The sequence below is a fragment of the Cynoglossus semilaevis genome, chromosome 5 (assembly GCF_000523025.1).
Source record: "Cynoglossus semilaevis isolate Cse_v1.0 chromosome 5, Cse_v1.0, whole genome shotgun sequence".
Taxonomy (NCBI): domain Eukaryota; kingdom Metazoa; phylum Chordata; class Actinopteri; order Pleuronectiformes; family Cynoglossidae; genus Cynoglossus; species Cynoglossus semilaevis.
In genome coordinates, this window is record NC_024311.1 from 7,274,957 (window position 1) to 7,301,494 (window position 26,538).

Genomic DNA, 26,538 nt, shown 5'->3' on the forward strand with positions numbered 1-26,538 from the left:
TATAAATATATATTTTATTTTAAAAAAAACCTCACAAACCAACTGACCTGGTGAATGATGGCGACTTTCTGCTGTTTCCCCAGATCTTCATTCACCATGTCCACTTTAGGAGTACGGACCACGGTTTCCCTGAAGGGGATGATGGGCGCTGAGGCGCTGATTTCAATCTTCGCAAACCTTCAAAAATAATTTATTGATTAAAGAACATCGGAGAAGACGAGACTCAGTGATGTCACCGTCCCGCAGCAGGTCACATGACCTACAAATGTACTTCATATGAATCAATAACTTTAGGCACAGAGCGTCATCTTTATAAATATCTACCAATATAGTTGGATTCACAGTCTGACTTAGTCTGACTTAGTATGAATAATTGTGATTCAGTCCGACTTGACCTCTTGACCCCCACAAGAGTGGCCATTTTGTTGGTTTAACTGTAAAACGCAGTACAGTTTTTACTGTACTTATCATAACTTTTTTTTCCAATCCCAAACATGGGCTTCAAACCCTCGTCCACTGACAGGTTTATTATGAAGTTATTGTGGAAAAGGTCAACGTTAGCAGCGCTCTCTGTTACTGCTATTCATCAGGTTAGAATTTAAGTACAAAGTGTCAAACAGCAAAAAAAAAAAAAAAAAAAAAAAAATGACAAATGAAGTGTGTGAATATTAAGCATGAACTGTTTCCTGTCTGCAGGTTCCTGCTGTTCTCCTGCGGGGGGCAGCTGTGGCCAGACAGAGGGAGACAACAGTCCCCGTGTGATGAGTCAGCTGATGATGCTGATGCTGCAAATGGAAACTAAACAGTTCTGACTCAGCGGCTCGTTATATGAACAGACATTTGATTTATTTTTTTTTTAACCTGTGTTACATCATCAAATATCACATGTTAATTAAGACGAGATTAAGTAAGAACACACACTGACTCACAAGTGACTCATGAAGGAGGAACAATCAGAAAAAATATATATAGACATATTGACTACAGGGTAATACATACCAAGATCTCTCTCTCTCTCTCTCTCTCTCTCTCTCACACACACACACACACACACACACACACACACACACACACACACACACACACACACACCTCACCGGCAGTGACCAGAACATGCTCTCCTGTTTCCTGGATCAGAACCTCAGCACAGGGGTCAGCCTGGTTCAACAGACGCATCCCACACACCAGCTTTGGCATCTCACCTCAACGAGTAAACCACAGGAGACAGACCACAGAACACACACACAAAGACACACACACCTGTTCACCTTATAGGCTCTTCACAGTCAATAAATTCTAGGAAACAAAACCACACTTGAAGGTAGTTTGGTTTAAATGTGATGTTTTCTCTGATTATAAAACGGTTGGATTTTGAGCGTTGCGGAAGCTGCCACAGACCCTTATGGAACCTTGTACGCTGGGTTTTTATTTTTTTCAAATTGTTACGCTCTAGATCATGTGTCAAACTCAAGGCCCGGGGCCCAAATGTGGTCCACCAAGTAATTGTGTATGGCCCGCGGGAGCTTAAAGGACATTTAATAAAGTCCATGCAGCAGAGTTTCATAACCTGGATATTAAAAAAAAACGTTTTCTTTAATTTCACAGCAATAAAGAATATTTGTAACTTGAATAAATAGTAATCAATTACAGAAACATTTATTAATATGTTATGGAGTAGTTACATCTATACTGTCTTCCATTTACAACCGGCCCTTTGGGTTCTATGGCGACCCGTACAATGGGTGTGGCATCAAAGTTGAGCGGAGCGAAGGACGGGCAGGCGGCGGAGGATGACAGGGTGGCAGACTTCAGGACAAACTCTTCCAGACCTCTGACTCCTAGAGGACGACAAGAGGAAGGTCACATGATACTTCCATAGAATCCCACCGTTCTGTCCATCGGAAAAGTAAACAGCGTTATCCACCGAGTAACAGTTCGTCATAACTAGTATGGAACCTGGGTTACTAGACTAACTAGTAACTAAGTCCTCACCCAATGTTGACAACAGAACAGTTTCAATGTTAGTCCAGTCTACCAGATATTAAATTATTTAAGTCAAATATTTGATTAGAACTGTGAATTAATAAACATTACCTACATATATGTATATGTACATATATATTTAAATACACTGTATACAGATATGTTGTGAATACATATATGTATACATATATATCTAAACATATACAGACAAACATATATATACATAAATATAAATATATACAATATAGTGCACATATATATCTTTACATATATGTTTATATACGGTATAATTATATGTTGTAAATATGCATATATATATATATAGACATAGTGTATATCACTAAACATATACACACATAGACACATATATAAAAATATATATACATATATACATATAGACAAATATATACACAAACAAGTTTGAAACAGCAAAAATACAAAACAATTACAACCCTTTAACATCGTTAAAAATGTATGACTAATTCACTGATTCTCCTCAGTTTTTACATGTGAATAAAAGAAGAGAAGAAACGATGTCATCACTTAACGACTTAGTAAAGACAGAATCTAACTGGGCCTCAGTTCACTCGAGGTGTTCTCTTGTTTTTACGACTCTGAACAACTGTTCTGTGATGAATCAAATCCCCCTCAGCCTCAGAGTCCCGTTGAAGACCAAAGCCGGTCGGATTTCTCTCTAGGTATGAATTTCAGATTCTCTGAGGGCAAAAAAAAACAACAAAAAAACAAAAAAAACCAAAACGACACATTTTTCCAAAATCGTCCAGGTTACATCCTGTCGGATCCTTTGGTTTCTGATGAGCCGGTTGGAAGCGAACAAGAACATTTCCATTGTGACACTGTATCTCACACACAGCCACAGTGTTTGACGGAGATTTTCAAAACAGACACACACGGCTCAGAGTTGGCCGACTGTGGGAGCAGGTACAGGACGCAGCGGCCTTCAGTGTAACTCAACACTGTAATTACTGTGAGGTGACTTGATCCCAACAAGCCTTCAGATTCAACAAAGAACAGTAACATCTGAAAAAAAAAGCCTGAACTCAAAAGACCTCAAACAGACAGCAAGAGTATAAACCAGTGGTCCAACAGTTTTTCACGGACCGGTCTTTGAGGTGTAGTGGATAAATACAACGAAATAAAATGATATAAAAACTGGTATTTTCTAAATTTAATGTATGCAACTTTACGTCCTCGTAACATCACGCTTGTCTGGACCAGAGCTCGTTTTTTAAGTATTTGAATGAAGTACTGTAAGTAAAAAAAAAAGTCATATTTAAATGTATTTCACCTGCAGGAAACCAGAGCGTGGAGCGGATTTTCAACGATTCCGACAGATAATTACAGCGTGTTCCTGATTTTTCTCATAGATTTTATCAAATGAATCACAGTCTGGAGGTTGAATCACAACTGACTCGGTATAACTGACAACACAAACCTGACCTGGACGGCTCCCCAGTCCATCACAGTGGACAGATAGACTAATCCTAATCCTAACTCTTGAATCTTAATAAATTATTAATAAAACAATTTCAGTCAGTGAAGACCTGGAAAATGTCCCACAAGAAAGACTCAACAACAGTGTTTAACATGAGGCCGTCCACAGACACACACACATACACCCCCCCCCCCCCCCCATGAAAACACCACACACACTCTGCAGTCGGTCATGTCCACTGCAGAGCGCAGGATGACTCAAGTCTGAAGACATTTCCTCCGACCACAGTACAGTTGGCCGTGACTCTGGTTTCAGAAAGATTTCCTCGACTTCCTGGTTTTTAACTTCTTTCACAGAGACGCTGTCTAACAACGGAGCAGGTTTTCCTACAGAAGAAACTGCAACAAAACCAGGAATTATTTAACAACAAAGACAAATTTGTTTTGCTAAAACTTTTAAAGCACTTGTTTTGTTACGACCACAACATGTTAGAAGTCGACAGATGATCCGTTCATTAGTCGCTAGGCTTTCCGATGACGTCATCATCACTGCGTTAAATATATCTGTTCAATGTTTGGTTGAAAGAAAAACAAAATAAAATCAATCAAGCAGAAATATATCGATCACTCTGAAACCTGTCGACAACTTTGTTAGACTTTGATGTAGAGCTCACTGGCAATAAATACACATTTGGCCCGGACAGTGTTACAGTACGCTCAGATCTGGGCTGCATGTACATGTGCGTGCACGCACACACTTGCACACGAACACATGGCTCTGCATAACTGGGACTTTCCAGTGCAGGGGAAATTCCATAGGACATTAAAAGGAGAGCAGATTTCCGAGACTCTGGCCTCGAACCTAATAAAACAGAATAAATAAAAAAGAACATTTAACAATTTCCAGCCTCGTGTTGGACTCGTTGCTTTTCAGCCTGCTGGTGTGATTCCATCACTGCAGCTCTTCCTGATCTTTCACTGATTAGACGACAGAACAGCACAGGCTAATCCTTTGTCAAACACTTGGCCTCACTGATGCGTCCGGTATCCGACAGTCACACTTCCTCGATCACAGCGGCAAGAATAAAGGATAAAAAATAAATAAATCTCATCCTCACATGGATGAGAACCAGTACAATATGGACCACCATGACACACACATCAGGATACAGGTGTCTGTTGATACGTACATATACTTAGATGTATACATATATACAAATATATTTTTAAATATGTGTTTATATATATTTAAATAAATATATATAAACACATATATTTAAAAAATATAATTATAATGCATATAATGCATATGTATATATTTAAAACTATGCATATATAAATGTGCACTGTCAAAGGACTGTCAGAATCCTGGCATTTATTGCATTACTTTATTAAGGAACTTCAAGAATAGGATTTAGCTTTTTACAAATTAAAATACATTCGCAGAGTGACACGTACCGTATATCCAATAATTCCACCTCCCACCCACGTATTTCATGTTGTTCCATTGTATTCATGCTAAATAAATATAGCATGATATATATGAATCATGGGAAAAATATATATGTACCGCATACTGTATATATGTGTGTGCATGTGTATTTAAAAACTTTGTCAAAACAGACACAACAGATATGAAATAAATGTTTTCAAATATAAGAGTTCAGTGCAACTGACATGGAATTTAATAACAAAAAAAACCGTTTCCAAAAACTAATGAACATTTAAAGGAAATGGATTTCAGGTTGTGACCTGGTGTCAAAGGTCATCCCTGGGAATTCTCTGATGGAAAGGCCACTGAAGAAGAAGAGCGGAGTGGGGGAGACAGAGAGATGCGTCTCCCCCATTTGGCACTGCATTACCTCCTCATGCTACAAGAACGCTAATGCTAACGCCCCACTTTAAGCCAAGACCATGTGGTGAGATGTCAGTAAATTGACATTATGTGAAACATTTGTTCCAAGTACTCAGGTTTCATACACAAATCAAAACTACTCTTAGAATTCCCTGGATGAGATGATTTGATACTTCAGCCCCCAGAAAAATTCCATTACATCTCTGTGTAAACATAATGCTAACTGCTATAACATGTGTGAATCAGTGCAAGAAAGAAAGAGATGAAGAGATGATTAGGCCAACGAGAGAAATTTCCTGTTTTTCTTTAGAAAGTCGACTCGGAGCCAATGGAATTAATCTCACGGCTTTGAAATGCCTGTATTTTCCACTTGAGCTGATCTATCAAACTCTAATGTTACACTATTATAGCAGAGGGGAATTCAGATTTTGGCTATTTTAAGACCTTTAGAAAACACTCCACACAGAGAACTGTAAATGACTGGTCAACGGTTTTTAATGAACACAGGGCTGTGCAATGAATCAATATTCAATTAGGATTTAGATTTTGAATCCGATCTATCACAAAACGAGGTCATCACAAAATATCTTTAGGGATGTCCAATAATATCGGTTAACCGATATTATCATAATTATGTAATATCTGTAAGAATCGTTATCGGCTTTTCCTCCGATAATGAAAATCCAAAGCAGCAAAGTCAAATGAAAACTGAAAAAAATAACAGCTGCAATAACATGACACATGTAATTTGCTGGAAGCATCACAGGGGGCGCTTCATGGAAAGGAAGTCCACAGAATGGACTTTCACTGCATCTGTTTGTCTTTTCTCCCAGTGTAGGGAGCAGCAGGCTGGACGGAACAGTTTTCACAGTAACTTAAGTGACTTTCTTTACTCATATCACATGTGTTTTCCATGATTGGAAAATCGGTCATTCATTTTCCAGGACCAGGTTTTTCACGACCCGTGGGAAGTGATGCATAAACTCTGTTGAGTTTTTTTTAACAGAGATAAATGTTTTCATATCTGAAAGTCTTGAAAACTAAAAAAAAATTGTAAAAAATTGACACAGGTCAATTACAGTCCTCTCCCGTCAAACATCCAAGACATCGACATCCACTCATTAACGCCATCTACAGATTGTCGATGTCTGTGGTTCCCAAAGAATTGGGTGGCCCCCCTGCGGGGAAGGAGTCATGGAGTGAGAGCAGGGAGTAAGAAACATCAACATTTAATTTCATTATTTTCTTTATTTGTTTGTTTAAGGGGCGGGCTCGGTGCCCGGTGTCTGACGACGTTGGCTAACGAGGTCGACTGCATGATGAACGAGCGCAGCACAGTAGCCTAGAATTAGAGATGTAGTGTAAAAACAGGTGACGGTCAAACGCAGCAGTGTTTTGTTCTTCAGGCACCTGCTGAGACCTGACAGCCAACAGAACAGCGTCCTCTCTGCCCGTTCTCGTGTGTTCCCTCCCACTCTGCGAGACGTCTATGTAGGCCAGATCCTCTCTAACTTTACACAGCCCACAGATGACCTACCTAACGCTGGCTGCTGCAGTTCTGCTCCATTATTTTGGCAACACGTACTAACTCTCCTGTGTTCTGTGTTGTTCGTAGACTCCAGGAACATTGTGACGCAAAATCATCTTTAAGCACTCTAAACTAGAGAACTGGCTCCTAATGCAGGGATGTCCAGTATTCACTTTTTGCCAATATCTGATATTGTCCAAACACGTAATTTCTAATTCCGATATCAACACCGGACCGCTATAACAGGGAAGTGGTTTTTTCCCCCTCCCCAAATTGAAATACTAATGAGCCCCAGATGGTTCATTTATTTATCTGTACAAACCACTGTATGAGTTGCTAGCACCATCATTCTGCCTATGACCCCCTGATTATTAAAATAGATTAATTAAATGAGCTGCAATGCTGCCATCTAGTGGCTTTCACTTTGATATACAGCCGTTTTCCCCCAAAACTTTTTTAGGGCACACATTATCGGAGGAAAAACCCATAACGACTCTTACAGATATTAAATTATTTTTATATTATATTATCGGACATCCGTATCCTAATGTTTACTCACAAAATAAATGACAAATATAGAAGGAAAGCTATGTTTCTCCATCTCCTGTTTCAGCCAGAAATGTGGTTCATGCAATCATCACGTTCCAAACCCACTCACTGCTCATCGACCTCCAGTGAAGTCAGGCGTTTTTCATAGGAACCAGAGGCTGAGCTTCAACAGTGTTTGATACACATTTCTTCTACAGAAATGTTTCACAACTTGGGAAAAGCAAAGCAAACACTGACGTTGAAATAAATTTCCATTTTTGTTGTCAACACAGGACAAATATTCACTCCTCGCCAACTTATGACTCGTAGGAGTTAACCCTCTGAAAACTTGGCTTGGACGAAAAGGTTCCTTCAGGAACTTTGTGACGGTCAGTTAGTTCTGCTTTCCATTCTTTATACACAGATTCACCAAAAGGTAGCACAGATATACCATAAAGTACCCAGACACTGCACAGAGGGGAAGAACTGACCAAGGAAAAGGTTTTTCCTTTGATCCAAAGTCAACTGTTAGAGACTTCAGGACAGAGAAGACAAATCTGGACCAGAATGACTAAGTGCGACGCTTATAGAGGCCAAGACAGAACGTGAAGGAGAACAAAGGAGAAAAGAGCAGGAAAACATGAAGGAGGGAGGGGAGAGAGGGGGGTAGAAGGGAGGGGAGGGAGGGGGAGGCCAGAGGACTGATGAGCTGGAGAATGATATTTGGCTACAGGATCCCAGTTGGTCTCAGCCGGGACTGGAAACTGTGTCAAGGACTATAGAGATAGAGACTGATGAGTCAGGAGCTCCGACAAAAGTTACTACAACACCACGCACACCTACACATTCCAGTTGTACATAAATCTATACCTGGATACACAAATACACACAGAGACTAAACACACAATCACCATCACCATCATCATCATCATCATCATCGTCGTCGTCAGCTGATTTCAGACAGTATTAGTGTTTTAGGATAAATCTGGTGATTCGATTTGTGTCACAATACAGGGACAACAGTACGATATATTGCGATACTATAGGCATGGCAATATATTGAGGTTTTTTTTTTAACCAATCTAATTGTAGTCAAAGTGTGATGATAGTAAAGATTCTGCTGCTGTTCCATCTGAACATCAGGTACTAACACTGGAACAGAGGGATCTACATTTGGAAGAAAGAAAAGAATCAGAACCATGGAGAGGAATATTGACTGGGGATTGGTGATAAAAAAATCAATACACTGATGGAGTATTGTGAAAGAAAATATCACAATATTTTAGGGTATAGATATTTTCTTACACCCTTACAAAGCAGTGTCACCAAAGTAAAGAGAGAACCTGTGACGGGGTACAGCTTTATGATTAATTACTGACAACTTTCTGTATGTGCTGTCAGGAATTGAAGAAAATTTAAAACGCTACAAATGGCTCTGGGTGAGGCGCTGATACCACAAACACTGGGAATCAGAATCAACCAAAAAATGAAATCAGTGCATCTTTTTTTTCCAGGGTTCAGTCCAGTGGTGCTCATCATCTGACCCACAAGTTGGACAGGAAAATAAAACAGGTTTTGTCTTAAAACACTAAAAAGCCAAAAGTTCTGGCAGCAGTGATGTAGTACCGATAGAGATATTCTACAGTCATTACTCTGTGTCTGATTTGTACTTAGATGAACCCAACCATCCTCTGCAGTCACACAGCTGCAGCTGACATCAGTCAAATCACTTAGTTACTGAAGACCCGGGTCACTAGTCACCACTGGCATGCACAGAAAGAAGCCTAATGTAAAACAAATGTTTTTAGAGAGTAACCCAGTGTTGAATCAGCATCATCCCTTTTTTCCATCTTCCCTGCGGACCGACTTGGATGACTCGGGCTGTGGCTGCGTCTGGTCCGACAGCTGCTTTACATTAGAGCCTGGGGATGAAAGTTTGACGCTGCCCACATCTGTAACTCCTGTGACAAACTGCTGGACTTACTAAGCTCACCATCAAACACCGCTGAGCTGCCTGTGTATTTTCTCCGCGCTGCAATCACAGATAAATCCCCCGGCTGGATGTATGGTACTAATTGAAAACACTGAGCAGTGTCAAACAAAGAGCTTTTGTTAAGCTACTCAGAGTTTCCACGGCCGGGTGTTTGTGGGACTAAATCTACAGCATCAAGCCTGAAATGAGATGATTTTACAGCAGCTGTTAAAATATCTACTCATCGACACAGGATTCTTGATTCTTCCACTAAACTGGAATCTTATTCCGTCGAGAAATTGTTTTTTTTTTGTCTGTTTTGTGGAAACCTGGCCGTGCTACGAGAGTTTGACTGATCATAGGACATGTGCAGAAAACAGGGTGCTTCCTATTGGCCGGTTGACAGCACAGCTGTGTGTACACAAACCTTCAAACCGTTCTTAAAAATGACAGGCGCTGAAAAACAATCTCAGAAAGAGGTGAAAAAACAAACTTGCTGAATTTCGGAAATGCATTTGAAACTTTTACAGATTTCTCCAGTTTTTTTTATCTAAAAAAAAATTTCAAATTTAAACACACCAACAGAGCTCAGCTGAGGCTGAAGATCAACTGAGTAATTTACCCTTTTTGTGAATTACATACTTGTTGAAAGTATTTTTTGCGTTGAACTTGAACTTTAATGTTTATTTATTATTTACAAAGTACAGCGTTTTAATGTAACTACATATCAACTACTTCTTTTTTATTTTCCTAATTTGTTTTTGCACAAAGGTTACACCCATGGTCATCCTACAGCCCACTAGGTGGCAGTCATTTCCCAGCCAAAATACTTAGATCTACCTAGTCTGTTACACTTAATGATTGAAAGCAAAATTGTATTTTATTCAAGTGTATGATAAGAGTGGGTTTGATTATTTTTTAACCACTGCCCCATACACCCCCCTAGCTAACATTAAGAGATTAGCGCTCATAAAGAGGATAGCACAGCGTTTGGATCATGTTGCTGTCGCTGCTGCTGACTTCCATAACCATGTGACTCAGGTACAGTCTACTGCAGCACTGACAGTCACACAGCCTGGCCAATCAACTTAGCGTCAACGCAGCCACTGGTCGGTCGCCCGAAACCCGGCGTATGATTTCACTCCATCATTTCCTGACATGTTGTTTCCAGCAGCTGCAGCTCCAGAACGTGGAGGAGGGAGACGCAGCAAAGTGCATTAGCAGCTGCCTTCCCTTTGTTTCTCCCCCTCTGAGTGTGTGAGTGTGTGTGTGTGAGATTATGGGGGTTCCTCACCCACAAACGTATTCTCATAACAAACACACAATCATTGTGCTCCATCATGCAACCAGCTCTGTGTGCCGTCATGCGGTTTACTATAAAATGATGTTTCCCACATCAATTGCTGCCCTGTTTACATCTGTGTGTGTGTGTGTGTGTGAGAGAGTATCTGAGGAGACCGTAGTCACATACAGCTGTCAGATAGTAATGGAGGTCTAATCAAGGCTAAGCCAAGTGGGCTTTACACGCCGGTGCTCTCCTGGCAACTTCCTCTCTGCCTGCAGTCCACTAACAGGGAGGAATGATGGCTCCCACATGGTACGGACAGAGCCAAGGACCCAGTCTGATGCACCCAGAAACAATTGTTTCCACATTGCCAGTGTCCGGTTACATTTTCTGCTTGGTCATCAAGCTTCTTAGTGGGACGCGCTGGACCGAGGTCGAAGTCACGGAGCACAGAGAGAGAAAGAGAGAGAGAGAGAGAGAGACTGGTTTGGACCATTTTCCAAAGGGCTGCCATCTTGCGCCCATGTGTTTGTCCGTGGACCAGAACAGAAGTGCACTCTTCATTTTGAAGCGGAAGCAAAATGAGCAAACGAGGAAGAGCGCTTCCTCCTGCATTAATCGGACGCATAAATCAGGGGAGAACAAAGTGGAAACAGTCGCACCGAGAGTGGAGACTGGAGTCATCTGCAGTCTCATCACTTCATGTCAGCAGTTACTGCACGCTGCAAATTCAAATGCAGTACTGGTATATTACACTGCACTTTGACCCCACATAGATCATGTTCTTTCACTTTTATGCAAATCAACCTGGTCCTTTGATGTTAGTCACATGGTTTGGTCAACGATCACAGCTGATTAACTGTGGCCCCACCCACCTCTTCAATGAAGTCAACGATCACAGCTGATTAACAGATTTATTCTGAACGGCCGGTAACTTTACCGTTAAATGATAATGAGCCACTGTGGCCCCACCCACCTCTTCAATGAGACCAATAGCTGCACAGTTAAAGAGTACAGTAAGGTAGTGTATGCCATTGTAAAAGGTATGGTGAACCGACAGGATACTAGACTACAACCTGTAGTCTAAAAATATCTGAATAAACCAAAAAAAAAAGGTGTAAAATAATGGTTTATCCTGGTTTTATAGGTGGCGCTACACTGTATAGAGGAGGGGGTCATTATGTTGTCAGATTATTTTGACAAAATAACGTGATGTAAACAAAATAATGTGATGTAATGTGAAAAGTGATGCAGCCGACATGAAGAAAGGAGCAGACATACCCAGGACGTTTCCCGCAGGCACCTCCTCAAGCTCCTCCAGTTCTCGGCCCATCAACAGGTAGACGTCCTCGATGGAACAGCAGGACAGGTGAGGTACTGCGTTTACACAGTCTGACGCGCTGCAGTTCTCAGGCAGCTGAAGAAGAAGAAACAAAACCAGAACAAACGGTCAGTTTGACAACGGCCCCTGGTGAGTAAGACAAACTTCAACAATCTGGTTCTTCACACTGACGAGCTCCTTCAACAGTGTCTACATGTTGGCATTATTGTCATTTCATTTTTTGTAGCTCTAGCGCCACCGCCTGGCCCAGCACAGAATTGTGACGGGAGCGTTTAGACTCCGGTCATTTTGAAAAATGTCTCTCATTTAAGGGCAGATTTCAAAAACAGACTGCTCCAGACTTGGACCAGGGTTCAGAGCCAGATGTAAATGATGTGTAGTTACCAGACTCAGACCCTGGCCAGGATCATACTTTGGTCCCAGGACAAAAACCTTCTGTTTTTTCCTGACGACGCCGCTGTAAATCCGGGCAAAGGCGATGAAGGTCTGTTTCTGCTCCTCCTCCTCCCCCTCTGGCTTCACGTCCCTGAGAGCGAGGCTCTCCATTTTAGCTGATGTGGAGAAAAACAGACACGTTCTGTCAGGAGTCAGTAACGAGGGCAGCAGTTTGGTAAATGATGGCGCAGGTTTTTCCAGATATAGAACAGTGAGTGGTAACAGATGGACGTCACTCCCAGACCATCACTGATCATCTGAGTTCATCATCTGTTTAATCACATTCTGGTGATTGAGATGTTTTTATAACAACATGTTTGGCCTCAGTGTGAGAGTGGGTTGTAGTGAGAGAACCTGCGCTGAGGTCTGAAGGTTCTGGCCCACATTGGTCTTCATTGTTCTTTTTAGTCGTCTGGTCCACGGCCATTCTGTCAGCATGTCTCTGTCGAGCAATTTCTCTACGCTGGGAAATCTCTGCCTGGGTTAATGGCCTACAACACACACACACACACACACACACACACAGAAGTCAAACTATATATTTTGTAAACTGAAAAAAAGTTATGCCTCGTTTTGGACTCATATAACCTTAACAATCAGTTAACATGACATAATCAACTAAATCAAACATATTAGAAGATTCGTCCGACCGAAATTATCGGCCCAATATCAAAATAATTGTGCAGTAATTGTAAGAATTGTCATTGTTTCTTGGTCCGATAATGAAAACCCGATGCCTGGGTTTCACCAAACGATGTGCGCCCTAAAAATAGTTTTGGGGAAAAACGTCTGTCTATGAAAGTGTAAGTCACTAGATGGCAGCATTGCAACTCATTTTATTAATGTATTTTAATAATCAGGCCATTGTATGCAGAATGCCGGTGCCGGGAACTCTTACAGTGGTTTGAACTGATAAACAAGATAAATATGACCAGGCCCTTAATAGTATTGGAAGGGGGGGGCGGGGGGGAGGGAGTAAAAAAACATCTGTCCCCTAGAGGGGGCATGGCAGAAAATAATATACAAATACAAATGAATAAAGAAACAATGCTTTAACCCAGGCGGCAAGTGTTTGGACAATATTGGCATATCCCTAATCCATACATTACTGCTGTCACTTAATCCACAAGTTAATGTGTGTGTGTGTGTGTGTGTGTGTGTGTCTTCAAAAGGACCACGGCTGTTTCCAGCAGGAGTGAGTGACAAGATCCAGCACAAACATCAGCTCCATGATGACAAACCACTTAAAGAAAGTCCAAACCGCCCCCTGACAGCAGCGCTGGTCCTGCAGACACAGCTGGACTGAAGGCACTCCTCGTCTGCTTTAACTGGACGTAACAGGAGCTGCAGGGTGAATTAGAAAATTCCAGCAGAACAACCACAAAGGAGCAAAAGCCACTAAATGATGAAATGGCCTGGAGGAGAAATACTTTCTGACTTGAAGTGGCTGCACAGCTGCTAAACCTCACTCTGCTGACATCAGGTCCATCTGAGAAATCCACACAAACTGTTTGTTTGTGTGGATTACACTCACGTACACTCACCTTACATATTTTTTTTTTAGTTTAAAAAAAAATTATGCCTCTCGACAATAAATGTTTTTTATTTATATTTTTTGCGAGGTCATTACTGGTTAGTTTCAATTCCCGACAAAATGTTTTCTTTTTAGTCAATGGCTAGGATCTACATCCTAGAGGTACTGATCAAAAATGTAACCTATATCTTCTAAGGCCACAAGAGGGCACTGCCTCCACACGTGACAACTGGACGCAGCTAGTGCGCCACAAAAAATGACTCCACTAAACCCTGAAGGCTCATTTAAAGACCATATAAAATGTGAGCAAAAAGACAAAGCCAGACTGAAAAATGGTAACAGAGCAGTGAAAAAGAACTAAACAGTACCGCCTGGAACTGATCCTGATCCTGGTGAGTCCGACAGAGTTGTTGACATTGTTTAGAAGTTTAGAAGACACCGAGGAACTCAGTGATGAAGAATCAGATCAGAAACTTGTTGAACCTGTTAGCCCAGAAAGAAGCAAACTATGGCCCGTGGGCCAGATACGGCCGGCCAAACACTGGTACGAAAATACATCAAATGTGCCAATTTTCCTTTGAAGTTTTAGGTTTGTTCTGGGATCCTTGCAGTATACATTTTCTGACAGATTGGATTCAAATTTGAGTCAAGAAAAGGTAGGATACATTGTTGACAGATGGATCAGACTATGGTTAGGTGTGATTTGTGTAACAGACACTTCTTAAATCACTTTAAAGGTTTCACTATCACATCAACGTCAAACATGTTTCCCAGAAGCAGCGACACCGGAGCTCTGTTTTTCACCACGTTAACGATACGATGACTTAAACATCCGATGCCTCGCTGCAACCCTTCATCGTTGAATCATCCAATAGCTGGTTTTAATGTTAAAGCCAGGACCTGGTTTCCAGCCTCACCAGCTGTGGTTATGAAGTAATGCCTTCCAAACGGTGGAGCAGGATGAAGGCGACCGCAAACGGACTCTTCTACGAGTGGAAAAGGTTAGAAAACTGGAAAACGCAGTGGTATTCTGATGTTACAGCTGCCACTTTCATTTAGTTTTATTAACTGATGTGTGTTTTCAGTCGTGCCAGTCAGAAAATATACAGAGACCAATGGGACTGGACTGGACTGGACTGGGCTGGACTGGGCTGGACTGGACTGGACTGGACTGGACTGGACTGGACTAGGCTGGACTGGACTGTCCAGTCTACCACAAATACAGGGACCATTCCCACTCATTCCCTCACTCACACACAGCTATGGTCAATTTAAAGTGAAGCGTCAACACTGTCATGTCTGAGAACCTGGAGAAACAGGGAGAGGGATTTGAACCAATGACCTGCTGTCAAGCAAACACAGTAACCACGTCGCCCCACGTTTACAACAAACATTTTTACATTTACTGCAAAAATGGGTAACACTAGCAGTGTCCACTTTGACCAAAGTGATCGACCTACACTGATAACAATGAATATATATTTAGCCACATGAGCTGAATAACATTTTTACATTTACTGCAAAAATGGCTCAAACCAGCAGTGTCCACTTTGACCAAAGTGATCGACCTACACTGATAACAATGAATATATATTTAGCCACATGAGCTGAATATACTTTATATATATACTTTATATGTTGATTAAATTGCTGTAGCTGTATGGAACATTATCTATATCTGTTATCTGTAATCTAGTTCTAGAGATTTAATTTGGAAAAAAAATCTTTACTTTTATTTTAAACGCTCAGGTACACCTGTACCAGTTCTCACGACTCATTCTTTTGTCTAATAAAAAGAAAAACACGCCCAGTGACTGTGGGTCGTGTGTTTGATTAGTTTTCGTTGTCGGTGAGGATCAGACTCTAACACTGTAACACTGTAACACTAACACTAACACTGTAACACCAGGTTGAAACTTAATAATATGGGAGAGTGTCTTTTTGTATCCTGAACACTGCAGTCTTCTAATAAATACAGTTATGACTCTCCTCCTTTTAGAAGGCAGCTGTAGCCAGCGGCTGCCAGGGTAATGTCAGTGGTGGAAAAGTGTGCCTGCCTTCTGTGGGCGGGGGCCAAAAGAGGACGGCAGCTCTCGCAGGCTTATTAGCCAGAATTTGGACAGGCTTTTTTCCCCTCTCTGGCTAACAGTCAGAAATGACCTTTCTCGGCTTCTCTCTCTTCACAGAGCTGCCTGTCCACAGCGCTCTGCTCCACGCCAGGTCATGACAGCCTGTCTATATCTGCTCCTCTCCGGTTGACACACTTTTAACAGCAGCACAGGCTGCAATTAGGCTCCGGTTCTGTCAGAAGAGGTAAAAATACTGAGGTGAAAAGTTTTTTTTAGGACTGTCAAAATTAATGTGTTAATGCCGTTAATTAATCTGTGAAATTAATCACATTACATTTTTAACCCATGGCTCTGTATTTGATATCACATTTTTAACCCGTGGCTCTGTATTTGATAGTATTTGTTGGCCGATATTATCGGACATCCCTAGAAGATGTCTTTTTTTTCATGTGACTGGATGACATCACAGATCTCCCCTCACAGATTCTCAAAGGCTCCCAGGACCAGAGCAACCCAGCGTTCAGTAAATGGGCCAGATCAGTGGAGCAGGGAGCTGTGATGTGTGTGAGTGCACAGCCTGAAAGCCAGACAGGCTGCTCAGGGCAGACCAGGCCAAATCAATCTATCGCTGACTGTGGAGGAGTCAGGACCATGAGTTCTGACCTCCTTTAACCTCCAGGAAGAAGAAGGAGGAGGAGGAGGAGGAGGAGGAGGAGGAGGAGGGGGAGGAGGAGGAGACCAGTCAGGGAGAAAGGACCAAGAAAAACAAAAGCAAACGCTGCAGTGACCGCGGTCACAGAGTGGGTTTCAAAATGTTAGTGTAAAATAAAAGGTAACACTGTTTGGAAAAAATGTTGTTAAAATGATCAACAGATATAAAGTATTAACAAATGCCTTCAGTCACTGTCAATGGACCGGAGGAAATACAGTACATGATGTGTGTACACCCCCCCGCCACCCCCAAATTATACCGACTGGGTCATTTAAGTGGTTACCTGTGACAAATACCCAGTAGGTGGCAGTATTGCAACTCAAAATGTGCAGAACTGCCAATAAATAGGAGCAGAAGCTGATGAGTTTTTCTCAGCTTGGCCTGGATCATTTACACATCATTTAGAATTACTCTTTACTTTATTTTTTTTTAATTTTTTTTCATTTTGAATTAATCCTTCAAGGCTGTGGGTTCCAAACTTTGAGCTTGGCATGACGACACAACTTCTTGGTACCAAATTCTTCTTTTAGCCACAACTAGATGGCGCTCTCTCAAACACACACACCGATAAAAACAAACAGAAGCACCGACCTCTGTCTGTTCTGGGGCAGGGCCTTGACATCTACAGCAAACATCTTGGACACAAAGATGATGACCGGAGCGTTTTCCTGACTGGAACACTGGAGGAATGCTGAGGAAAACAAATGGAATTTTCTAATTAGCAAAACTTAATTTTGCTTTTGACTATGGTAATTGGTAATAAAAAAAATCAATACACAATCAAATACTTAATATAAAGATTTACAGACACGGTTCAAGAAAACAACGAGAGAGAAATGAGTGACGGGGGAGCAGCAGAGAAGACCCTGCTGCTGAGTCAGACACATCAGAGCAGCTGGTGGCTGAGGTTTGATCCTCCTCTGATCAATTCGACATCCAGGATAGGAGGGCCATGTCTGGTACTAAGCACACATTTCCTCTCTGGAGTGTGAGGATTTACTGTCTGCAGTAAATCTGACCAATCACAGAAAGGTTGGCCCAAAGTAGTCACGTATGCATCCACTGAATCTTTCAGATCAGTGTTTTTCAACCTTGGGGTCACGACAATTCAACTGGAGTCGCCTAAAATATCTAGTAATTGATAAAGAAAACCTGATAAAACTATTGACACCACACACACTTGTGCACGACCCGGGGTATTTGTTACAGACACAACCAACATGACCAAATTCTAAAAGATAAAGTCTCTTGGGTCTCCAACTATTTGTGACATCAAAACGCAGCTCAGTTTCATTAGGACAATCGCTCCAGGCCTCACACCACCGTGTGTGTGTGTGTGTGTGTGTGTGTCTTTACCTTTTTTCAGCTCTTGAGTCTGTGGTGGCAGGGAGTCAAATCGTCTGGTACCGACACTCATCAGTTTCTCCACCCGCTCTTCTGCCATGTCCAGAGGACTAGGAAGTTTCTCACACACCATGGCTTTAGTCTGGGTTAAAGAAATCTGGAGACTAAAAGTTCAAACCAAAGCCGACAAAATACAGAACCAGACACACACACACACACAAAAAATAAAAAACACACAAAAAGAGCACGGACAGAAAACAGGTCGAGGTCCAGGATACAGAGAACAGCTTGGGACAGCCGTAACCACTGGCTGCAGATGGCGGACAGGAGAACTTTGGGGTCTGAGTGCCGCAGGTCTCTGGCCATCACCTTTATCCCGAGTGATGTCACCACCTTCTCCACCTTCTCCATGTCTCTGTTTACAGAAGATATGCAGGAAGTTACATTTGATTTCTGTTCATTCTTTCATTTTATTTTATTTTACTTTATTCTTGGTTTTATCGATACATTGCCAAACGTGACGACGATGTCGGTTCGACCCCGGTGTCGCTCTAGTTCTAAAGAGTTGTTCACTCACCTCCTTGTGACGACAGCGTCATATAAACTCCAAATGTTCTCCAGCACTAGTTGAACAAACAGTGGCTTTTTTCCTTTGACCTACAGACAAGGAGACAAAGATACAAAGACTCAGCAACAACATGCAAATCTGTCTCTTTGTTATTGTTCAGTAGCTGCTTTTTTTTTTTATTACACTTAATACAAAAGCTATAAATATACATCACTGTAGTTACTGCCCCCTATTTTGGGAACCATTACATTGACCAAGGAAAACAAAGGAACCCTGCAGTAGTTGTGCTACAGTGTAAACGACACCAACTGTTACCTGAGCTCCTTTCATAATCCTTTTTGCTTTCGCGTTGAGGTAGTAATCTCCCCACAGGGTTTTGAGGAGAACCTCTGCTTTGATTCCCATTTTCAGGCTGTAGAGCTGAGCAAACTGCTGCATGCTGAAAAAGACAAAAAAAAAAAAAAACCTGGACGTTCAGACGTCTCCCAAATAACTGGTGACCAAAATCAAATCAATAATGAATTAGACGAGGTCGGGGCGAGCAGTTCACCTTTCAAAAATTCACCTTCGATGCTCGATACTGGTTAAAAGTCCAGGTTGAATTTCGTTTTAATAATGACCTGAGGTTATGTAAAGTGTTGACATATGGTGAACTTACACTAGGTGGCAGGAGAACTCTCGATGTCAATTCAAAACAATAACTCAAATTCATTTTTTTCCGGTCTATGAAAAAATAATAGACTTTACACAGTTGACCCACGTGATCCGCGATTCACGACCAATCAAAAAAAGCAAAGGGGAATAAATTTAAACTGTATTGGTCGGAAGCTGCGCCGGGTCCTCGACATACGGTAGGTAGAACGTATGTTCTGACAGGGTAATCTCTGAGTTAACAGCACCCTCTGGTGGACGTACCAAACCAAGACAAACCAGCTGTGTCTACTGGTTGTACGACAAAGAATAAGAAAAGAAAAGGAGAAAAGGGAGACAGGGAGGGCAGAAGGAAGGAAGAAAGGAAAAGAAGAGAGGAAGGAGAGAAACAAATCTAAAAATGAGACTTTTTCTGTTCAAATAATTATTTTTGTGGTAAATAATCAAGAAGTAATCAAAAGAAATAAAGGAGTCAAGGAGCCTTTGAAGTTAATTTCCGTCTGCCTCTGTGTTTGATCTCCAGTGACAGTGGAGTCAACAGTACTAATAATCTATTGATCAGTTTTAAAAAGTGATCACAACATCAAATAGGTCCAGACTTTGTTCTGAACTGTTTCATTCTGTAAAAATAATTAAAAAAACAAAATCTCCTGCGTTTGAGAAGTCCGACCTCTCCTCACGGATCAATAGTCCCACAAAGACAAGACCCCTCTTACCTGAAGCCCCAGCCGTCTATGGCACTAGCAAACACCACGTTCCCCTGGAGAGGGGAGAAGTAAAGGTGGGAGTCGTCCACTTCCTCCAGTCCAGCACTCCAGTCGTAAACCTGATCGCCATCCGCCGCAGTTTCGTCATCTTTCTCCTCTGCCTCCGCCTTCTCCTTCTCCGCTCGCTTCTCCAGCACTTCTGATGTAAATAAGAACCCCGTCACTGCGTTCACCTACGGCGACGACAAGAACACGGCTTTGGTTCCTGTGCTACAGTGTTCTGACAGTAGTTCTGAGGTCCGCTGCTGATGACGCGATGTGTTTGTCTGATTTAATTCACACTTGGTATTAAATCAACATTCCTCAGACGATGACTGGTGACAGGTGAAGAGGTTAAGACACGACTGCTGATGACGCGATGTGTTTGTCCGATTTAATTCACACTTGGCATTAGGTGAAGAGGTTAAGACACGGAAGTCCCAACACTTTCCATGTGCACGAAACATAGTTTTGGGGATAAACGGCTGGCTCATAAACTGAAAGTCACTAGATGGCAGTATTGCAGCTCATTTATTTGATCTCATATTCATACAGTGGTTTGTACAGATAAATAAATAAATATTAGCAGGAATATATCGGTATCCGTTGATATCAGAATCAGAAATTAAGTGTGAGGACAATATCGGCTATCGGCAAAAAGTTTATATCGGTCATCCCTAATTCTTAACCAGCGTGTTTCCAACACTGTACATTCCCACTGATTAACATAACTTAATTAACTTAATAATCAACTGTTAATCAGCTCTTCTGTCGATTTCTTGTCAAAAACCTGTCCATTTTGTGACAGCTAGCTACACTCTAGCTTAAAGAACAGAGGACCTTGATAACAGGCACAAACTGCCAGGTCTAAACTGATCATGACTTAGGTGGTCATGTCCATGTTGCAGCTGCCACATGGTTGTCATGTCCATGTTGCAGCTGCCACATGAGGTGCATTCAGGTACGATTGGAAATTTGAGACTTACAATTATGGGCGTTTATGTATGGTACAGGTCAGGACAAGTGGTGATTCGCCTCATGGCAGCTGGGCCCCCACCACTGGTTTAAAGCACGGTGCTTTTGTGACACTGTGACTCTGACAGATTTACATACTGTGGGATTTTGCGTTCACTCTGGCCTTTGTCCGATATAACATGGACCCCTCACCTGTTCCAGAATCTTCTGCAGGTGGATGTAGGCTTCCTGGGGGGTGAGCTTCAGTTCCAGGATGAGTCTGTCCATCTTATTAATGACCAGAACAGGTCGGATGTTCTCCAGCCAGGCCTGACGCAGCACGACCTGGGTCTGTAACACAGGAAGATATTATCGGACATCTCTAAATAAAATGAACAATCAGTGCAGTTTTCCACTGTGGCACAAACAAAAAGACCCTGTTGCATTGTATGGGTGCCCACTCAGGGAGCCCATCCTTCACATTGGGAACCACTGACACTGAAAAGGTTAAAAAAAGAATTTTTCTGTAGGAACATGATGAAGATGAAACAAAACAACAACACGGAGAACTGTACCTGTGGACACACTCCCTCCACTGCATCAATGACAACAATGGCACCGTCACACAGCCTGACGGCAGTGGAGACCTCGGAGGAGAAGTCCACATGACCGGGGGAGTCGATCAGATTTAGTAAATACTCCTGATCACCTGTGGGGAACACAGGGTAAAAGACAACAAGTGTCGATGATACTTGTTGTCTGGTACTGTTGTTCAACTGGGCTCCTCATTGGGACGACATGATCAAGCTAACCTGTTAAAGTCACGTCCAAAATGAAACGTGACCTGAGGAACTAGTACCAAAAAACGGAAAATTAAAATCGGCCATAAAACATGAACATGAATGGGTACATCTCTCACAGGAATGTCATGATCTTCATCAATGAATAGAGTTCATTGAGACAACAGAAATTCTGGTATATTAAGACACACATACAAACACACACACACTCTTACCATGTGTGAAGTGCAGAGAGATGGCGCTGGACTTCATGGTAATTCCTCGGACCTGCTCGTCCTCTCTGCTGTCTAAATACCTCAGCTGGGAAACAAACACATCAAACATTACACAGTACTGCAGTGACGTGCAGGGTCACAGATCTGTCTTTGAGGTAAGACCACTGCCCTACCTTCCCGGCCAGTCTACTGGATATGATGCCATTACTGGCCACTAAACAGTCTGCAAGGGTAGTCTTGCCTGCAAAGACATGGGAGGCAGGGTTAGTGTTGGTTTCCAATTCTCCAGTCCATCACAGGACCACATATAGAGATAAAGGGGGGCGTGGCTGGGGAGCATCAGCAATACGGTTCCCCTTGAAGGGCCGGTTGTAATTGGAAGACTGTGCAGATGTAAACTACTCCACAGCATATTCATAAATGTTTCTGCAATTGATTATTATGTATTGAAGTTACTTACTAGTTGTTTTATTAAATGTTTTTTAAGTTCCTGTGGGCCATAAAAAATGACTTGGCGGGCCGCATTTGGCCCCCGAGCCTTGAGTTTGAAACATATGGCCTATGGTTACCTCCAACAAAAAACACATATACAGTATTTACAGATATACACGTCAGCATAATCAGGCTCGTTCGATACACAACTGTTACTGAAAACACACGTGACTCTGTTTATTGAAATACTGCGCGGTAAAAGTTGCAATAACCGGCATTTAATGATGGGGAAAAAATGTTGTGTTTAGCATGTTTTATATGTGAGTATAAGGTGAACACTCACCGTGGTCAACGTGAGCCAGAATGCAGAGGTTCCTGATGTTGGAGGGGTTTCTCTGCAGCGCAGTCATCTTCTCTAGGCTGGTGTGTCCCATGGTGAACGACGGGACTGGAAGCAGCAGCGACAGAAACAGACAAAAGTCAACTGTCACACAACTCCGTCCAACTACAGCATGGCAGTCAAACTCCGCAGCGGGTCCACAAGTGTCTAAATAACTGTGCAAGCACTCGGATAAGTCACTATCTGATACGAGTCACTGACGACGCCGTCAGTATTTCCTACAACTACTGTTCTGACCTCAAATGTGAATTAACGTCACTCATAACACACACTTCACGAGCTCAGGACACACGTTGTTTTGCCGGAAGTTCCTGCGCAGCGTTAGTCGCGCCCACTTCCTGTCATTGGCTATTGCATTCAGGGGGCATGGGAAAAATGAGCATTACATAAAGAAGGACGAAGTCGCTGTTAGAGATGCAAAGATATGTGTAAAACATTACAGTAACATTATATTATTTGTACCAAAACTAATATTGGAGACAAGTACTGTGTATTTATTTGAATACATTTCCAAGCACAAAAAATATATTCTAAATATGTCCTATTACAGCAAATAACTGTCCGGGGTGTACCCCGCCTTTGGCCGTTGATAGCTGGTTACGACCCTGAAATTGAATAAGTTGTAGATAATGTTTTTTGTTCCGCTTCTTAATCATGTTTCTTCTTGTTAAAGTAAAAGAAAACTCAGGTAGTATACAGCACTAATGTAGTATTTACAGTATACTATAGTTATGGCTCAACAGAAAAATAATAAAAGAAAAATAAATTCAATATTGGTTTTAAGGGGTAATGGCTCAACAGAAAATCAACATAAATTCAATATTGGTTTTAAGGGGTATTTTCTAATATGTCGTACATATAATGTATCTTTTTTTTTTAGTTTTTAATCTAATCTAAAATTTAAAGTAAACACGATGAGAATAATTTGTACTCACTCTGTCATGGCTGATCCATGGCTGATCTTCCTTACGCAGCTGGGTTTTAATTGGAAAAAAATAAAGAAAAGTGAAAAGTAAGAACAGGAAGTGAGGTACAGTAAATTTAACCTGGTGCAAAAGGAGGAATTACACTAAAATCATGAGAGTCATCCTCAGGCTACAGGTGTTTTTTTGGATGAAATAATTCCTTAGTTAACGACTGAATTAAACAGAAAATTGTTGATTTGTGTTGGACATAGAGTTTAGTCCAGATACATGTTGTTACAAAGACCCAGCAATAACTGGGCAGCTGCAAGAAAAAGTAAAACACAATAGAAAACAATAACATGCTAACAAAGTGGTGCTAACGCAGAACAGCCGAAGGAAGGGCCACCTGCTGATAGAAGCTGGTATTTACAGGTGTTCAGACTGATGTACGTGTAAATCACAGGCGCGAACTCACTACAGTATCTACTCATTACCTCCGCAGGATTTATCAGCCAAAGCCACACAGTGAAATGAAGTAGCAGTACACTTCAATTCCATTCTAAAATTACAAAACACCCAAACAAAAAAATCTGATTCTCTATGTAACCACTAGAGGGTATCCGAGTACAACCAGCGATGCCGCCATTGTTACACTGAGAACAATCTCTTTAGATCACACTAAAAACTGGATTTGGGGTAGCTTACTGTCACGGTTTCAGTGTGTACAAATACAACCGATTGAATTTATATAAATAACTTCTAAGTTCTATTCCTAGATGTGGCATCTGGCCCATAGGTTTTACCAAAGCAGCATTAAGATCTTTCATCATGCTGTACTCTGGATAAGAATGTGGAGCTAATGATCTCCTTACACAGGTATTTATTTACACATAATAACAGAATAGTTGAAAAATACGCTACAACAAACTGGGCTTATTCATCATCTTTTTTGTTTTCATTTTAGCATAATGACGACATGTAGCCCAAAAAGTCAAATAAACATTTTCCAATGAATTCTCATCCATTTTAAAGATCCGCAAAAAAACCAACAAGGGTTTCTATTATTTTATCTTGCTTATGTTTGTAATGTAATTTTCCAACACTGTCCAGCGAACAAGAGTGTTGCCTACAAGTCTAAATTATTTAGGATAGAATTAACACGTAAATGAAGGCACACGTCAGGCATCGTCAAAATGGCACAAGTTGCCATCCCACTCCTATTTATGCTATGTCAAACGCTCAGCTGATGGACTTTAGGTCTGCAAGTGTTCAGTGTTGGAGTCCTGAGAGGGACTGGCTCTTATTTTGGTTGTCACTGAAAAAATACGGTCTCACAACATCATCTATTTACTTTATCATGTAAATGTGCTGCTTGAAAGTGCCACAGGGGAAGCTGGAGCCAATTAAAGCTGGGGGGCGGGGGCTGTCTGGGGCCTGCACTGTACACCTGCCTGGTCACCTGATATACAGCAAAATGCAGACTAATTCGCATCTGTAGTTTGCTTTGTTTGTCGCACCAGACATCGAAAAGGTTTAACTTTCACTGCAGCTAAATACCTTTTTGGACAATGGCAGGGGAACGTTCTCCTATCTATCAAAGATAGCTAGAGCGGCATGGAGCTGAGGTGCGCAGAAGTAAAACTAGAAACCTTTTAGGCCAGGTGTGATCAGGTTTCTGCACCGCTGTCATCGTCCGGTACACTTTGTTGTGGGCCTTCTCTGTCCTTGTCCTGAAGGTCATCCATTGAGTCTGTTGGCATTTTGGAAGCAGCAGCGATTTGTCCTTCACTTCCCTCCACATCGGCCCCTCCCTGTTCCTTGTTGGTTATGGAAGAAGGCACCTCTAGAGCTGAGATGCTCACCTCCAGCTCTTCCTCTTTTATGCTTTCGTCTGTTAAAGCTGTACTACTGCCATCTTCGTCTTTATCATAGTCAGACAGAGTCCCACGTCTTGCTTCTCCATTAAACCACGTGCCATAATAGAGTTGGTCCTTCTCAGCAAAGTACAACTTCCCTTCACCGTGCTTCACGTCGCTTTTCCATTCACCTTCATACCAGTCGCCGCCCACATACCTGATGATGCCCTCTCCGTTGCGTTTATCCATCAGCCAATCTCCTACATACACATCCCCATTCTCATAGTGCATCTCTCCCCAGCCGTTTCGGTGGCCCTCCTTCCACTCCCCATGATAGAATGCCAACTCGTTGTACGCACATTTCCCATGGCCATGTTTCTTCCCATCCTTCCACTCCCCAATGTACAACTGCTCCCCCTTTGTGTACGTGCCATATCCATCGGGCTTCCCACATTTCCAGTCTCCTATGTATGTGGCACCAGACTTCCAAACCTGTTGTCCCATCCCGTGCCTCTTGTCATCCTTCCATTCTCCTTTATATTTATCTCCATTGACGGAGTATATTGCATTCCTCACGCCGTGTCTCTGTGACCTCCTTTCTTTCACTTTGGACGGCCGCCGAAGGAAATTATTCCTTGTTAAAGGCATGGCTTAAGATGCCGTGTTCTGGGTATTTGTTTTGGCAGAAATATTGCGGTATTGTGTGTGATGTAAATTACGTGACAGCAGTCGGTACTTCAAAGGAACATGACATCACAGATGAAAGGAAATGCATTACGTCACCACTTTTTCTCTTACTCCGTACGCTCACTAAGTTCAAATATAATATTTATCTCATATCACTGCACAGCATCTGGTAACATTGTCCTTGTAAGACTTCCTTGAAGGTCGCCTGTGTTTAAAAAGGAATTTAAATTATTTTTGTTCATTTTTGCAGCTTTTGCAAGCCTTAAATAATATCGTGGCAAT

The 26,538-nt window shown here is 41.8% G+C and overlaps 2 protein-coding genes across 2 annotated transcripts in view; both read right to left on the reverse strand.

The window, feature by feature from the left end:
- Positions 1-23,153, reverse strand: part of efl1 (elongation factor like GTPase 1) — a 32,008-nt gene extending 8,855 nt beyond the window's left edge. The window contains exons 1-17 of the mRNA XM_025055858.1: positions 22,752-23,153; positions 22,150-22,217; positions 21,977-22,061; positions 21,537-21,670; positions 21,175-21,312; positions 19,978-20,201; positions 18,926-19,049; positions 18,620-18,699; positions 18,321-18,457; positions 18,055-18,177; positions 17,290-17,389; positions 12,738-12,874; positions 12,333-12,499; positions 11,888-12,023; positions 1,708-1,838; positions 1,098-1,197; positions 48-181 (exon numbers count right to left, since the gene is read on the reverse strand). Coding sequence (XP_024911626.1) covers positions 48-181; positions 1,098-1,197; positions 1,708-1,838; positions 11,888-12,023; positions 12,333-12,499; positions 12,738-12,874; positions 17,290-17,389; positions 18,055-18,177; positions 18,321-18,457; positions 18,620-18,699; positions 18,926-19,049; positions 19,978-20,201; positions 21,175-21,312; positions 21,537-21,670; positions 21,977-22,061; positions 22,150-22,217; positions 22,752-22,842 — 2,109 coding nt within the window. The 5' untranslated portion in view covers positions 22,843-23,153. The remainder of the gene's footprint in view (positions 1-47; positions 182-1,097; positions 1,198-1,707; positions 1,839-11,887; positions 12,024-12,332; positions 12,500-12,737; positions 12,875-17,289; positions 17,390-18,054; positions 18,178-18,320; positions 18,458-18,619; positions 18,700-18,925; positions 19,050-19,977; positions 20,202-21,174; positions 21,313-21,536; positions 21,671-21,976; positions 22,062-22,149; positions 22,218-22,751) is intronic.
- Positions 22,839-26,281, reverse strand: LOC103378861 (MORN repeat-containing protein 3-like). Its single transcript, XM_008310215.3, has 3 exons — positions 25,363-26,281; positions 23,744-23,782; positions 22,839-22,856 (listed from the first exon to the last, which is right to left on the reverse strand). The coding sequence occupies exon 1, from the start codon at positions 26,215-26,217 to the stop codon at positions 25,381-25,383; it is 837 nt and encodes a 278-aa protein (XP_008308437.1). The 5' UTR covers positions 26,218-26,281; the 3' UTR covers positions 22,839-22,856; positions 23,744-23,782; positions 25,363-25,380.
- Between the last annotated feature and the right edge of the window lie 257 nt (positions 26,282-26,538).

Bases quoted from the DNA above. Each gene is read 5' to 3' on its own strand.
- LOC103378861 (XM_008310215.3), bottom strand. From the start codon at position 26,217: ATGCCTTTAACAAGGAATAATTTCCTTCGGCGGCCGTCCAAAGTGAAA.